Source organism: Phacochoerus africanus, chromosome 9, assembly GCF_016906955.1.
Source record: "Phacochoerus africanus isolate WHEZ1 chromosome 9, ROS_Pafr_v1, whole genome shotgun sequence".
In the NCBI taxonomy this organism is placed as follows: domain Eukaryota; kingdom Metazoa; phylum Chordata; class Mammalia; order Artiodactyla; family Suidae; genus Phacochoerus; species Phacochoerus africanus.
This window is the reverse complement of record NC_062552.1, coordinates 126,658,350-126,675,095: the sequence shown is the minus strand read 5'-3', so window position 1 is coordinate 126,675,095 and position 16,746 is coordinate 126,658,350. Positions and strand designations below refer to the sequence as shown.

Genomic DNA, 16,746 nt, shown 5'->3' with positions numbered 1-16,746 from the left:
CACTGAAAAGCTGAGTGGATAAATAAGAAATAAAACAAAAGCCATCTGATGTCATAAAGACCATGCACATGGCAACGCGGACAAAACTTGACTTGCATAATTTGAAAAATGAGCCGCTTTTCATTCCCCTTGCCCAACTCCTCGCCATATGACCCCAAAGTAAATGTTAATCTCTCAGTATCAATGGCAAATAATCACACAAATACAATTACAATATCACAGCAACGACGTGACACTCAAGTCTCTATGACATTTGAGCACAGTCACAGAATAATGACGAATTTGACAAGTTACATCTTTAAATATCTCATTACCATAAACTGCAGCAGCTGGCATTAAATATCCATGACACTGATTTAATCTATAGCTGTGAGTTGTTTTTTGTTTTGCTTTTTACTTTTTAGCGCCTCACCTGTAGCACACACAAGTTCTACAGCAACCCCAGATCCCTAACCCACTGAGCAAGGCCGGGGATAGAACCCGCATCCTCATGGATACCAACTGGATTCGTTACCACTGAGCCTCGATGGGAACGCCCCTGGGTTATTCTTTAGTTCTCAAAAATAATTATTTTTTAAGATTTATAAGCATATTTGGTGACCTTATTTTTAAAATTGTAAAGTTTTCTTTTTTTTTTTTTAGAGCCACACCTGCGGCACATGGAGGTTCCCAGGCTAGGGGTCCAATTGGAGCTTTAGCTGCCAGTCTACACCACAGCCACAGAAACCCAGGATCTGAGCCAAGTCTGAGACCTACACCACAGCTAATGGCAACACTGGATCCTTAACCCACTGAGCGAGGCCAGGGATCGAACCCGCAACCTCATGGTTTCTAGTTGGATTCGTTTCCACTGTGCCACGATGGGAACTCCAAAAACTGTAAACTTTTCTTACTGATAGGCATACACCCCACTGTCAGATGAAGTATCCGCACCTTCCACCATGGGCCTGAGAACAGCCTTCTTCACTGTAGACCATTTCCAGGCCACCTCAGGCCGGGAGGGCCTGCCGACTCAAGGCCCCACCCTCTGAATACCCACTCCTCCTAACTCCGACGTGTATGGGCCAATGGCCCAGTCTGGCTCTGCCCTGGGGCTGCCCACCTGGTTGAAAGACTTATTTTCAGGAAAGGGTCAGTAATAATGTATCATAGGGGTCGCTTCTCAGAGCTTAGAAGGGAAATATTTCAACAGCACGGTTAACACAGCATCTCAGCAATGAGAACCTGCGCTCAGTCGTACCTTCTCTCGGATCTCCAGCGCCCGTTTACACAGCGGCTCAGCTTCTTTGTACTTTCCTCTCTTGCCGTAAAGCACTGCAAGGTTATTCAGAGTTGCTGCCACCTGCCAACACAGAGGGCACCACAGGCTGGTAAACGCCATCAGCAGAGCGGACTCCAGGCACCACACATCACCCCACCCAGTATTGCAGTGACGTGCTCTCAGCCAGACCAAGGAACGTGACTTCACTTAAAGCAAAAGAGCAGCTTCACTACACAGAGAGCCCGTGTAAAGTAACCCTGCAGAGTATTACACTTAAATCAACATCAACCCCGTCTTGATTTCTTTTTAATTTCACTGGAAGCCACAAGCCAACCAAAGTAGATCTATATGCAAATCTGACCAGATTTTAATAAAAAGACAGTACAAAATCTTTAGGAAAAAATTTATAGACGTCCATGCAATTTGATTTAGGATCAAAAAATACAGTAGGTGACCCATCGGAGGTGGGCGATAAACGAAGCGCACACTGACACCTGCTGAACAGGAGGGTCGCCAGCACTGGGGCTTATCGCCGGTACTGAGCGAGTGAGGTCCACCTGTGCTGTCCAGTGAAAAGGCAGCTCTCAACTCTTCCCTGTTGAGTTTAACATTAAAATGAGTGGGGCAGAGAACATGTTAGAGAAAATAAAATATACAAAGAGGAAAGAACCAGATGCACAAACCGCAGGATGATCTTTGCCCAGCGTTTTTTCACGGATGGCCAGTGCATCGTTCAGCAGGTTCGCGGCATCTTTGTACTTATTCTGGTCTCTAAATTGAAAAACATGCAAGGAAGTGCTTTAGAACTTACTCTTTTTACGTAATGTTCACAATAAAAAAAATAACGCTTAAGCTTTGATTTTTAAAAATAACAGTCAGGGAGTTCCCGTTGTGGCACAGCAGTAACAAACCCGACTAGTATCCATGAGAACTGCCGGTTCAATTCCTGGGCCCGCTCAGTGGGTTAAAGATCCGGCGTTGCCCCGAGCTGTGGTGTAGGTCGAAGACGCAGCCCAGACCCCATGTTGCTGTGGCTGTGGTGTAGGCCGGCAGCTGCAGCTCCGATTTGACTCCTAGACCGGGAACTTCCATATGCCATAGGTGCGGCCCTAAAAAAAAAAAGACCGTAAATAAAATAAAAGCCAGCTACTAAAATCATGAAAAGCACTCCTAATGTAGGAGAAAAAGACTCCATCAACAAGCACACTGGCAAGGTGAGCTTGGGTCGGGCCTGACCAGCTTGGCCCTCCACCCAGATCTCAGGAACAATCCTGCCCACGCTGTGTGCGGTTCGGCACCTGCCCGCTGCCCTGCAGAGTCAGTGAGGCAGGCCGGGACAGTGGACAGAGCTCCCCTTTGTGTCAGACAGCTAGCCCCATGTCTGAGCCCAGCTCTGCTGGTGGACAGCAGGGTGGCTCTGGCACATCACGTGGCCTTGGCTGTCGCAGTCAGACGGCACTCACTGCTGCTGCAGGAAGCTAGTGATATACCACGTGCCCTGGAAACGCCTGTGGAAATAAACCCAGGATGTGCCCACACTGCCAGAGTCTGCTGGGGCAGGGCGGGATGAAAGGTCTGGCCAACGGTGCGAGAGAAGCGCCCGGCGTGCTGAGGAAGTGGCTCTCCGTGAGACGGGGTGACACACAGCCTAAGTGTAACTGAGTAAGACGAGCTGCCCGGCAAGGCCCTGCCTGCACAAGCCAGCCCGCCCTACAGAACCCTGGGTGGGCTGTCAAGGCTTCAAGGTGCTCCAAAACACACTAATTCTGGCCAACTATGTAGGCTTCTTCTTCCATCATCATATAAACTGGCTCAAACTTTCTGTGAACGTCCCAAGTGCAAAACGACGGTTCAGAAGGTTTCCTATGGCACAACAGGTTGGGGATCTGGCACTGGCATTGCCGCTGCTCGAGTCCCTGCTGTGGTGTGGGTTCCGTCCCTGGCCTGGGAACTTCCACATGCAGAAGGCACAGCCAAAACAAAGTTAAAGCAAGGAGACCCAGTTAAACACGGCAGCCACAGCTCGTCACTGCTGCAGTGCCATGCGAGCTCAAGGAGGCGAGGTGTGTGCCAGGATGGACCTCCCACACCCCTGGTGGGGCTCCTCCCTAAGATACCCAGATAATGGTATCTCACGAACATTTCCCAAGCTCTTCAGATGCTAAAAACCACCGCCAAGTGGAAGAAATTATCTACTTGATGACCACAAGCAAGCCGCTTAAGAACTGATAATGTTAAGCCTATGACACCACCCCTTCCTCACTTCACCTTTAAAACTGCCTTGCTGGGGAGTTCCCGCTGTGGCTCAGTGGTAATGAACCTGACTAGAGGACGGGGGTTCGATCCCTGGCCTTGCTCGGTGGGTTAGGGATCTGGCGTTGCCAGGAACTGTGATGCAGGTTGCAGGGGCCGCTCAGATCTCGCATTGCTGTGGCTGTGGTGTAGGCTGGCAGGTGCACCTCCAATTCAATTCCTAGCCTGGGAACCTCCCTATGTGGTGGGGGGGGGGGCGCTAAAAAAAGGACAAAAGACCAAAAAAAACCCTATTTCATTCTACTCAGAAGTTTGCCAAGGGCTTCTGCGGTGGGAACACGCTCAAGTGATTCAAGGTGGAGACAGGAAGAAAAAGCGACCCTCAACTTCAAGAAACCACGATTCCAGGAGAAGAGACGACACGTCAGGTCTAACAGGCAAGTGCTGTGAGAGGCAGGGACAGGGCTACGGGCACGGGGGAACGGGCACCTGGAACCCTGGATTCAACCAGGACAGCGAGGAGTTCCCACAGTGGCTCAGCGATAAAGGACCCAACTAGTGTTCAGGAGGACAAGGGTTCAATCCCTGGCCTCACTCAGCTCAATGTTGTGAGCTGCGGCGTCGGTCAAAGACTTGGCTTGGATCCTGCATGGCTGTGGCTGTGGCTGTGGCTGTGGCGTAGGCCAGCAGCTATACTTACAATCTGACCCCTAGCCTGGGAACTTCCATATGCTTCGTGTTCGGCCCTAAAAAAAAACAAAAACAGAAAAAGGACTCGGTGGGAGGAGGAGTTTGAGCTGTGGTGCAGTGGGTTAAGAACCCGACTGCAAGAGTTCCCGTTGTGGCGCAGTGGTTAATGAATCCGACTAGGAACCATGAAGTTGCAAGTTTGATCCATGGCCTCGCTCAGTGGGTTAAGGATCCGGCATTGCCGTGAGCTGTGGTGTAGGTCGCAGACGCGGCTCAGATCCCGCCTTGCTGTGGCTCTGGCGTAGGCCGGCAGCTACAGCTGCGATTGGACCCCTAACCTGGGAACCTCCATATGCCTCGGGTGTGGCCCTAAAAAGACAAAAGACAAAAAAAAAAATCCGACCACAGGGGCTCAGGTTGCTGAGGCAGCGCAGGTTCAACTCCCGGCCCAGCACAGTGGGTTACAGCTGTGGTTTGGGCTCAATCCAGAGTCTAGGAACTTCGATATGCTGCAGGTGTGGCCACTTGAAAAAAAAAGAAGGGTGAGAGGATACTGGCCAGCTTCCGGGGGAAGGCCATTCTGGACAAAAGAAGCCTGACACAGGAAGACCAGTGGAGGAAAACCGCAAGTTTAGTCTGACCCGAGAGAAGGGCGCTCAAGAGCTGCTCTAGGAAGGCTGGGCCGTGTGTCCCAGGCAGCATCTGCTCTACTCTGGAGAGAGAGTCTTGCTGGAGAGCATGCTCCATGTTCTGAACTTACTGTCTGAAGAAAAATGGCTGATACGGCAGGAGACGTGGCTCATACCAGTTTTTAAAGGGTTGGGGTAAGTTCACTGAACCCGTCACCTCTGGGTGGGGTTAAGAGGAGACATGAAGTGAACACTACTAGCCTGTACACCAAGGCCAGGATATTCAGCATGGTGGCCACGTCCGGGTGGTCGTGGCCAGAGGTCTTCTCCAGGTCCTCCAGGGCCTGCTTGCAGAGGGGCACGGCGACCTCGTAGCGCCCCTGGGAGGCGTACTGGATGACCAGGTTGTGGAGCGTGCGCAGCCGTGCCGGGATCTCGTAGCCGCCCTGCTGAGCCGCCGCCGCCGCGCTGCTGTGCTGCTGCTGGACTGCACAGAGAAAGCTGCGCTTCAGACGCGTGCAGAGAAAAGCATCCAGGTGGCATCGAGTCAGGACACTGTCCCTCTCTGCCCCAGGCCAGCACACGGCCCCCCCGCATGGAAAGCTGTCCAGCACGCCACAGGCAGGCTGGGAGACATCGCAACTCATAGGTGGCGCACGCCCCCGACAGTGCAGGGACTGCTCCTGGCACCAGGAAAACTCACTCTGCCCTTCGCTCTCTGTGAGAAGCCACAGACCACGTCTGAACTGGCTGCGCATGCCCGTTGACGCGGGCCTGGTTTAACACGCCGCCACAGCCCAATGTGAAAACGACCTGAAATCCTTTGGGGAAACACAGGGCCGCCCGAGTGTGCACAGGTGGCTGAGGCAGCGCAGCAACCAGGGCGCCCACTCAGCACAGCAGTCACCCCCCCAAGAGGACAAATGCCTCCCACTCGTGTGCCGCCGGGGACCACCCCACCCAACTTACTTCCTTGGCCAGGGTCGTCGTCGTCATTTGGGAAAAGGTCATCCAGAGGCTCTTTGGTGGAATCAGTGTCTTTGTCCTCCTACAAAAACAGCCCAAGACAAGAGTCTGACAAGTCCTATAAATCCTGCACTGGAAATCATTGATAGAAATTGCATGTTAATTAAAAAGAGAAAAGACGATTCAATTTTCAGACCAAATATAGAAAACTATCCACAATTTGGTTTATCCATCAGTTCAGTAAAGAGTAGTAAAATGCTTGCTAGAGGAGTTCCCGCTGTGGCACAGGTGGTTAAGAATCTCACTCTATGGAGTTCCCGTTGTGGCGCAGTGGTTGACGAATCCGACTAGGAACCATGTGGTTGCGGGTTCCATCCCTGCCCTTGCTCAGTGGGTCAAGGTTCCGGCGTTGCCGTGAGCTGTGGTGTAGGTTGCAGACGCGGCTCGGATCCTGCGTTGCTGTGGCTCTGGCGTAGGCTGGCAGCTACAGCTCTGATTAGACCCCTAGCCTGGGAACCTCCATATGCCGTGGGAGCGGCCCAAGAAATGGCAAAAAGACAAAAAAAAAAAAAAAAAAGAATCTCACTCTAGGAGTTCCCATCGTGGCTCAGTGGTTAACGAATCTGACTAGGAACCATGAGGTTGCAGGTTCGATCCTTAGCCTTGCTCAGTGGGTTAAGGATCTGGCGTTGCCGTGAGCTATGGTGTAGGTTGAAGATGCAGCTCAGATCTGGCGTTGCTGTGGTTGTGGCGTAGGCCAGCGGCTGTGGCTCCAACCAGATCCCTAGCCTGGGAACCTCCATATGCCTCGAGTGTGGCCCTAAAAAGCCAAGAGAAAAAAAAAGAATCTGACTGTAACAGCTCAGGGTGCTGCCAAGGAGCAGGTTCAATCCCCAGCCCAGCGCAATGGGTTGAAGATAAGGCACTGCCTCAGCTGTGGTGTAGGTTGCCGTTGTGACTCAGATTCAATCCCTGGCCCAAGAAGCTCCATATGCCATGGATGGGGCAAAAAAAAAAAAAAAAAAAGTTAACTGAATCAGAAATAAATGATAAACAAAAAAAGTAACCAAGACAGGGATGAGCACCCAGAGAAAGGAAAACACCAAGCTCCCTGGGGACCCGCACGCCCCAAGAACCTCGTGAGGGCCGGAGGAGGCACACAAGGGAGGAGCGGGAGGACCACGAGGTGTTCTGGGCAGGGAGAGTCTCAGAGAGAAAGTCAAGAACCACCACAAAGGAGCTCCTGCTGTGGCACAGAGGAAACGAATCCGACTGGTATCTGTGAAGATGTGGGTTCGATCCCCGGCCTTGCTGTGAGCTGTGGTGTAGGCCAGCAGCTATAGCTCCTGATTCGACCCCTAGTCTGGGAATCTCCATACGCTGTGGTGCAGCCTTAAAAAACAAAACAAAACCCACCATAAAGAGGTGGATCTTGCATTGTACTTTGTATTTACAGAGAACTTCTTACATTTTCTGACCATTTGTTTAAAAAAAAAAAACACAGGGGAGTTCCCTGGTGCATAGTGAGTTAAGGATGTGGTAATGTCACAATATGGCTCAGGTCACTGCGTGGCGTGGGTCCAGTCACAGAACCAGGAGCTTCTGCATATCACAGGCACAGCCAAAAACCAACCAACCAACCAACAAAAAGGATAAAAAGAACACTCCAAAGAGAACTTAAATGACCTGCCCAGGGACCCAGTCCTAAAGCCCATAACCCTGGGTCCTGCTCACTGCAGTGGCCTGAGGGGAGAGGAAACCCTGCCAGCTGGAATCCACCGGCTCTGAGACAGGAACTACTGTCACTACTGCATTCCTACAGAAGCACTTACGGATGGAGAAATGTCATCATCGTATTTTTTTAACTGATTCATGAATTCCAGATGCTTCTTTTCTTCCTCCAGTTGAGCCACAGACTGCTCACTCTTCTGCAATTTCTGCTGCGTGTTGGCCAATTCATCTCGCAGCCACTGATTTTCCTGGCACAGACGACGAACCTGTGCACGCAGTTTCTGCTTCTCTGACTCAACGGCATTCAGATGATTGGACAGAGCCATCATGACCTGGACAGACAGAAGCACGACAGCCCTGCAGCGATGGGTCCCACCAAGCCCCCGACCTGCACAAGCACTCTGGGGCTCAAGCTCCTGCACGCGTGCCGAATGTGCTCCGAGGTACACACGAGGACGAACCGCACTTTACCTCCACTGCCACCTCTGTCCCGGGCTACGCAGGCAGGGTCCACAATCTCTCGTGTGCAGAACGCCCACAAAAAAGACATTTTTCTCTTTGAGAGCCTCTCAAAGTGGACGAGCAATGGACAGGTGGCTACTGTTCTGATGAAGCTGTATTTTTACTTTCTATCTGGATGGCTCCAAGAGAATACCTCAGAGACCCCTGCCCACAGGTGACAGCATGTGTGCGAGTGGAGGTCCCTCTGAGGGGCGGGCGGGTGGGCACACAGGTGGTCCTTCATGTCCAAGGTAAGGGAGGACAGCTCTGCGGCTAGCACCGTGAGTCAGAAGGCGCTGCCCAGCCAAGAGCTGAGCCCAAGTCAGTTTTAATTTAAATAATATATATATGTATAGCTGAGACACATTTACTGTAGAGCAGAAATTAAGACAACATTGTAAATCAACTCTACATCCATAAAAATTTTTTTAAAAATACAGAAGGCATGGAGTTCCCGTCGTGGCGCAGTGGTTAACGAATCCGACTAGGAACCATGAGGTTGCGGGTTCGGTCCCTGCCCTTGCTCAGTGGGTTAACGATCCGGCGTTGCCGTGAGCTGTGGTGTAGGTTGCAGACGCGGCTCGGATCCCGCGTTGCTGTGGCTCTGGCGTAGGCTACAGCTCCGATTCAACCCCTAGCCTGGGAACCTCCATATGCCGATTCAACCCCTAGCCTGGGAACCTCCATATGCCGCAGGAGCGGCCCAAGAAATAGCAACAACAACAACAACAACAACAAAGACAAAAAGACAAAAAAAAAATACAGAAGGCAGAAGTTCCCATCGTGGCTCAGTGGTTAACGAATCTGACTAGGAACCATAAGGTTTCGGGTTCGGTCCCTGGCCTCGCTCAGTGGGTTAAGGATCTGGCGTTGCCGTGAGCTGTGGTGTAGGCTGCAGACATGGCTCAGATCCTGCGTTGCTGTGGCTCTGGCGTAGGCCAGTGACAACAGCTCCGGATGGACCCCTAGCCTGGGACCCTCCATATGTCGTCGGAGCAGCCCAAGAAATGGCAAAAAGACCAAAAATATATATATGTATCTACAAATATATATATGTATATATTACATATATATATATATGTATCTATAAATATATATATATATATATATCTACAGAAGGTAATCTTGTCTCCTGCAGAGAGGATCAGCTATTGGCCAACACTCATCCTCCCTTCCTCCTTAGGCTCAGGAACCTGGCACTTTAGCGGGCAGGGCAGTACTCCCCAGTGTCCCTGACAACTAGGTGCGGCCATGGAAGCAGTTCTGGAGAATGAAATGTAAGCAGAGGGCTGTGCCCGGGCAGGGAACTGACCGGAGGAGGCCCGTCCCGTCCGAGGGTGGAGTCGAGTGGCTGCAGCCAGAACCCTGAGTCCACGAGACAGGCTGTCCAGGGGCCCGGGGACCCCGACCCCTTGCAGCCATAGAGCCTGTCTGGGAAAGCCTACCTCAGAACGTGCTTCACACAAGACTATGACGTTTAGGCCACTGTTGTTGCTTCCTGATGTGTTCAGTCCAATCAAATCCCGACACGCGCGAGGTTACCTCTCCTTTCGATCTACTTTTAACACCTGAGACCTGCCCGAATCAGCCCTCGGCGGTATCACGCACATAACCCCCGTGTAAGCCCATCGCCATCACTCTCTCGGCACCCGCCCCCCGTGTGGGCCCCCTCACACTTCAAAGGCGGCCTCCGCGTCTCCAGACTCGCAGGCCCGTCGGGGCTGAGCCGTACCTGCGCCTCGCTCAGGCCCAGCTCCAGCATCTCCAGCGACTTGCGGATCATGTTCGACTTCTCCTCCACCAGATTACTCTCGTCATCCTTCTTCAAACACTTGAGCGTTTCCAGTAAACTTTGCAAAATGGAATTGTGCTCATTCTTCAGAGCTTCGAGCCCCTGAATTACTTGCTTCGTCTTAGAGATGATTTCATCCTGCGTGAGTTTCTCCAACTTGTCCTCCTTTACGCACACCATCGTGGACATGCTGTCGTACATTCTAGGGCAGAGAGAGAAAACCTAAGCTAGACACGGCATTCGAGGCTCCGTTAGCTCCCATGTTCACGAAAAACACACGTGCGGGAGTTCCCTGGAGGCCCGGGATTAAGGATTTGGCATTGCCGCTGCTGTGGCTGGGGTTCAACCCTGGCCCAGGAACGTACACACGCCACGGGTGTGGCCAAAAACAAAGAAAAAACGTGTGAATACTTTCAACTCAATGTTTCATAGGTGAATAATTACTACGTGTATTGTGATTTATTACCTTCAGATACTATATTCTGTACTGTTCCTGTTTTTCCTTTGCAGACCAGTTTTAATTACCTTTCTGGCTTATGTCTGAATTAATTTTTTAATGGAAGAAATGACAGCAACTGTAAGTAATGCCAAAGATTAAAAGCAGCAAAACATCCAAATGGCATTTCCAAAACATACAGCCTCAGTGAATAAAATTTTCTCTGAATGTTTACAAGCTTTTCTTCCTTAATGATATGCAGAAGAGCCAATAAATTCTTGGTAACATATTTACCAGACAAAGCCTTGAAAAGTGGTCACAGCTGGAAAAAGAGAAACCAGCAAAGGAGCACGGGAACAATCACAGCAACTGCATGTCTGAAGCGCGGCAGCGAGAGCAGCACAGCAGGTGTCCAGCGCTGTAAAGACTCCAGGTGGAGGAGGGCTATGCTTGCCTACTGGGTGGGACTAGCCAAGAGGCCACCAGGAGGAAATAATAGAGTATCTGGAAACAGCTTTAAAGTACTACACTGAGGGAGTTCCCATTGTGGCACAGCGGAAATGAACCCGACTAGCATTCATGAGGATGCAGGTTCGATCCTGGCCTCGCTCAGTGAGTTAAGGATCCAATGTTGCCAAGAGCTGTGGAGCAGGTCACAGACGCAGCTCAGATTTGGTGTTGCTATGGCTGTGGTGGAGGCCAGTAGCTGTAGCTCCGATTCAACCCCTAGCCTAGGAACCTCCACATGCCACACCTGCGGCCCTAAAGAAAGTAAATAAATGAATAAAATAAAAATAAAAATAAAATACTACAGGGAGAAAGAAAAGGAGGAAAGAAGCACAGAAAAGAATCTCAGCAAAATGGTGATGACAGCTGAAACTAAGCAACAGTTCTTTTTACTGTCCTCTCAAGTTTTGCGTCTGTTTTTAAATCCGATAATTAAGTTCATTTAAAAAGGCCAGGCGCAGTGGTTGACGAATCCGACTAGGAACCATGAGGTTTCGGGTTTGGTCCCTGCCCTTGCTCAGTGGGTTAACGATCTGGCGTTGCCGTGAGCTGTGGTGTAGGTCACAGACGCGGCTCGGATCCTGCGTTGCTGTGTCTCTGGCATAGGCCGGTGGCTACAGCCGATTCGACCCCTAGCCCAGGAACCTCCATATGCCGTGGGAGCGGCCCAAGGAAATAGCAAAAAGACAAAAAAGACAAAAAAAATAATAATAATAAATAAATAAATAAATAAAAAGGCCAGGAACAGTGGTCATGAACAAGGCCTGTTCAGGAAGGAGAGTGACCGGGATGGAAGTCTGATCCAGAATGACGGCCTTCGGCGCACTGACAACTGCCTGAAATCTCTGCTTTGCATATTGTCTTGCATCCTCTTGAAGATAAGCCCCATCTAAAGAGCAAGGGCCTTATCTCATACCGAGCTGAATGGACAGTACCTAGGACAGCTCCTGACCCCACAGACCACCTGGTGGCCAAGGCACTGAGATGCTGGGGGAAGGGAAGCAGTGGACACAGACCTCATATTCCCAGATTTAGGAGTGAAGGCTACAAGCAGTTGCTAACAGGGTCACATCTGTCCCTGTACCCCCAGGTTCATACTAGAAAACTGATTTTTCCTTTTTTTTTTTTTTTTTTTTGCATAACCTGAAGACTAATAAACTAGAAATTTAGAAGCTGTCTAGGGGACTATTCAGAAATCCACCTCCGGGAGTTCCCGTCGTGGTGCAGTGGTTAACGAATCCGACTAGGAACCAGGAGGTTGCGGGTTCCATCCCTGCTCTTGCTCAGTGGGTCAAGGTTCCGGCATTGCCGTGAGCTGTGGTGTAGGTTGCAGACGCGGCTTGGATCTGGCATTGCTGTGGCTCTGGTGTAGGCTGGCAACTACAGCTCCGATTCGACCCCTAGCCCGGGAACCTCCATATGCCACAGGAGCGGCCCAAGAAATGGCAAAAAGACAAAAAAAAAAAAAAAGAAAGAAAGAAATCCACCTCCACACCACAAAGAGCCCAGAAAAACAACAAGAGAACAGAGGGGACTCCTCTACCTGACGGGCTGCATTATTATTAGATTTGCTATGTATTTATTTATCTTTCAGCTCTCCAAGCCCACTGCAAACTCCAAGAGAGCAGAGACCTCATTTACCTTGTGCAGCACCGTATTCCCAGCCTATCAGAGTATTGCTAAATACACTATCTGCTGAATGAATGAATGAAACTTAGGATCAGCTGTCACAGAGCAGGATTCAATGCCACTAGACTACACTGCTGCTCTGAACACTACTTAAGTTCCCTTTCCAGAACTGATGTCCCCAGAGAAACAAAAAAAGAAGGCCGCCTCTCCCACTCTTAGCAGCAACACATTTGTGTATTACTTCCTAACAATGCAACACTGAATCTTTTCTTTCCCAAACTAGATACAAGTGTTGCACTGGAACACTCTGAGTGAGTCCCTGGAATATACAGCTTAACAAGGGCCTCGCCCTTAGGGACGTGAGGGACAGACGTGCAGGTGAAGGGAAGACAGGCTAAAGGCGAATGTCCACCGAGACAAAGACTCTTTAGAGGTGACAGAACCTTATGGTGGGACCATGGCGGGGGCAGGGGTGAGCGGGCAGTCACTTCCACTGGAGAGGGGCGACCAGCTCCATGGAAGAAATGACTCCCGACCTCCCAAGGAGAACCGTTCCTACCAAAGGAGCCCATCCTCTCCAGATGTGTGGAGGGCACTGCCAGCAAAGGGGCCAAGGCAGAGGTGTGAAAGCACCTGCTGCATGCAAGCAGCTGCCTTGGCTGCAGGTTGCAGGGGGCTAAGCACACAGCAACTGGACGAGAGATGAAGCAGAGTGAGATCAGAGGACACCTGAGTTCTGAAGGCAAGAGCCAGGGGTAGGGTACAAAAGATGGTGGCAGCAGTCAGGAGAGAGAGGAGGGCTTCAGTGGCAATGCGACTGAGCAATCCATCAAAGGCTGGCACTAATCTTTCTTCCCCAACCCTCTGCCAGCCCTCAGGTCCACTGCCAGAGAAAAGTCTCAACAGCAACTTCTCAGTCTTTCCCAACAATACCAAACCCAAAAGGATGCAAAGGAGAGTCCCAAGACCTAGTAAGAAATGACAGCAACTTCATAACTCAAACCACCCCTGGAAAATAAAGGATCTCAGGGCATGGATGAACAGTAAGTTATCTTGATAGAATATGAAATCCTGTCCATTACTTTGAAACAACGAGAGTGTTCAAAGCAGGCCCTAGCCACTTGGATGCCACAGCCGGGACCACAGTTCCACTCTGCAGGTTTCGGAACTGAGGCCGTGATCAAGAGGGACAGCCAGGGGCATTCCTATTGCACTGCCAGAGGTGAGATTCTCGGACTAGCGCAAGAGGGACCACAGCAAAAGCATTTGCCAAGGATGTTTTCATTAATCAAGAACAAAAGTCGTCACACACACACACAAGTTTTTTTGTTTTTTTTTTAAAAAGAAGGAGTTCCTGTTGTGGCACAATGGTTAACAAATCCGACTAGGAACCATGAGGTTGCGGGGTCACTCCCTGGCCTTGCTCAGTGGGTTAAGGATCTGGCGTTGCTGTGAGCTGTGGTGTAGGTCGCAGATGCAGCTCAGATTTCGAGTTGCTGTGGCTGTGGTGTAGGCCGGCGGCTACAGCTCTGATTCGACCCCTAGCCTGGGAACCTCCATATGCCGCCACGGAAGCAGCCCTAGAAAAGGCAAAAAGACAAAAACTAAATAAATAAATAAATAAAAATTTTTTAAAAAGAACAAAAGTCAGAGGTTCGATGCAACTGACAAGAGCTTAATCTCTAAAATATACAAACAACTTACACAACTCAACAGCAAAACCACCAACAATCCAATCAAAAACTGGGCAAGAAGACCTGAAGAGACATTTCTCTAGAGAAAATATACAGATGGCCACCGGGCACCTGAAAAATTACTCAACATCGATAATTATTAGAGAAATGCAAATCAAAACTACTATGAGGCACCACCTCACACCAGTCGGAATGGCCACCATTAACAAGTCAGTGAATAGCAAATGCTGGAGAGGGAGTTCCTGTGGTGGCACAGTGGTAGCGAATCCAACTAGTACCCATGAGGATGTGGGTTCAATCCCTAGCCTCGCTCAGTGGATTGAGGATCCGGCACTGCCATGAACTGTGGTGTAGGTCAAAGACCCAGCACTGCTGTGGCTGTGGCTGGAGGCTGTACATCAGATTTGACCCCTAGCCTGGAAACTTTCATATGCTGTGGGTGCGGCCCTAAAGAGCAAAAAAAAAAAAAAAAAAAATGCTGGAGAAGGTGTGGAGAAAAGGGTACCTCCTACACTACTGGTGGGAAAGTAAACTGGTACAACCACTATGGAAAACAGTATGGAGGTACCTGAGAAAATTATACCATATGACCCAGCAATACTCTTGGACATATATCCAGACAAAACTTTCACTGAAAAAGATACATGCACCCCTATGTTCACTGCAGTGCTATTCAAAATAGCCAAGACATGGAAACAACCTGAATGTCCATCGACAGATGAATGGATTAAGAAGATATGGTATATAAACACAATAGAATACTACTCAGCCATAAAAAAGAATAATGCTATTTTGCAGCAGCATGGATGGAACTAGAGACGCTCATGCTAAGTGAAGTAAGTCAGAAAGAGAAAGACAAATACCATTTGATGCCACTTATATCTGTAACCGAATACATGGCACAAATGAACCCATCCACAGAAAGAAACCCATGGACATGAAGAACTGACTTGTGGTTGCCGAGGGGGGCGGGGGGAGTGGAAGGACGGGGAGTTTGGGGTTAGCAGATGCTAACTATTGCATCTGGAGTGGACAAGCAATGAGATCCTGCTGTATGGCACAGGGAACTGTATCTAGTCACTTGTGATGGAGCAGGATGGAGGATCATGTGAGAGAAAGAATGTATATACATGTATGAGACTGGGTCACTTCGCTATATAGCAAAAATTGACAGAACACTGTAAATTAACTATAATAGACAAAATAAAAATCTAAAAAAAATCCTGTCCAATTATAACAACAGTCAGTGTCACACCTCCACAGGTTATAGAGGTGGCTGAAGAGGCAAGAGAGGGCAGTTTTGTTAACACGAAAGAGAAAGGGAGGAGAGTCTGTGCAAAAGTAGGAAAACAATAAAAGGTAGGACTTACTACAGGAAAAAAATCAAAACAAAATGAGAAAGACGTATCACTTTAATTGAGGAGATGCTTCAATTAAGTAACAGCATTTAAAGGAATCCAATTTTATACTTTTTCTTTTCACAGCCAAACCCACAACATACGGAAGTTCCCAGGCTAGGGGTCCAAATGGAGTCACAGCTGCAGGCCTACACCACAGCCACAGCAACACCAGATCCAAGCCACATCTGCAACCTACACCACAGCTCACAGCAATGGCAGATCCTAACCCACTGAGCTGAGGACAGGGACTGAACTCGCATCCTCATGGATACCAGCCGTGTTCGTTACTGCTGAGTCACAATGGGAACTCCTAAGTTCTCATTTGAGAGCCTCACATGGCTCCACATTCAGACCCCCAATTAATTAAATCCTGCCCGTAATAGTCTATAACCTAAAAATAAAACAATTCTTATTTCTTTTTAAAATGCCACTTGAAAAATAAAAAGATATGCTCCTTTACAAATTACCCCAATAAATGAAAATTAATAAATACAATTTTATCCTTTCCAAGGGCTGTCCTGCATTTTGGAAGCACAGGAAACCGAAAACAGGCCCTTGATTAAGAAAATAAATCCCTAAATGATCAAACTTGAAACAAGACAGACAAAGCCACTGCTCAATCTCTGTCTCATAAATTCCTAATAAACAGGTAAAGTAAGGACTGGGACCCTGACAACACCCGGAAGGGAGGACTAGCAATAATCACCAACATACAGACATGACTCTAACAACCCATTTTCAAATAAAACAAAAACACCAGGCAAAAATATTAATTTCCATATTCGGGGAGTTCCCGTCGTGGCTCAGTGGTTAACGAACCCGACTAGGAACCATGAGGTTGCGGGTTCCACCCCTGGCCTCGCTCAGTGGGTTAAGGATCCGACGTTGCCGTGAGCTGTGGTGTGGGTCCCAGACGTGGCTCAGATCCCGAGTTGCTGTGGTTCTGGTGTAGGCCAGTGGCTACAGCTCCGACTGGACCCCTAGCCTGGGAACTTCCACATGCCTTGGGTACGGCCAAGAAATGGCAAAAAGATCCAAAAAAAAAAAAATTCCATATTCTGTTGCTTTACTTCTACTTTGATATAATCCAAGAGAGGTAACACACAAATAGCTCCTAGCTAAAATAATCTTTTAATTTGTCCTTTAACCTGTCTTTTATGACAGGAGTAAGTTTTTTACTTGCTGCAACACATCAGTGATTGAGAGAACTCTTGAGAACAAGGGACTCCTGCTGGGAACAATGGGACCTGACAAACC

At 49.3% G+C, this 16,746-nt stretch overlaps 1 protein-coding gene across 11 annotated transcripts in view; it reads right to left on the bottom strand.

Moving 5' to 3' along the window:
• KLC1 (kinesin light chain 1) overlaps nt 1–16,746 on the bottom strand; it is a 67,049-nt gene that overhangs the window by 28,284 nt on the left and 22,019 nt on the right. For 10 of the 11 annotated variants that reach the window (XM_047795049.1, XM_047795047.1, XM_047795048.1 and 7 more), the window contains exons 2-7: nt 9,764–10,025; nt 7,632–7,862; nt 5,803–5,881; nt 5,095–5,320; nt 1,945–2,032; nt 1,241–1,342 (exon numbers count right to left, since the gene is read on the bottom strand). In XM_047795049.1, coding sequence (XP_047651005.1) covers nt 1,241–1,342; nt 1,945–2,032; nt 5,095–5,320; nt 5,803–5,881; nt 7,632–7,862; nt 9,764–10,024 — 987 coding nt within the window. In that variant the 5' untranslated portion in view covers nt 10,025. Of the gene's footprint in view, nt 1–1,240; nt 1,343–1,755; nt 1,857–1,944; nt 2,033–5,094; nt 5,321–5,802; nt 5,882–7,631; nt 7,863–9,763; nt 10,026–16,746 lie in introns of those variants that run through there. The other variant, XM_047795058.1, reaches the window with a different exon arrangement.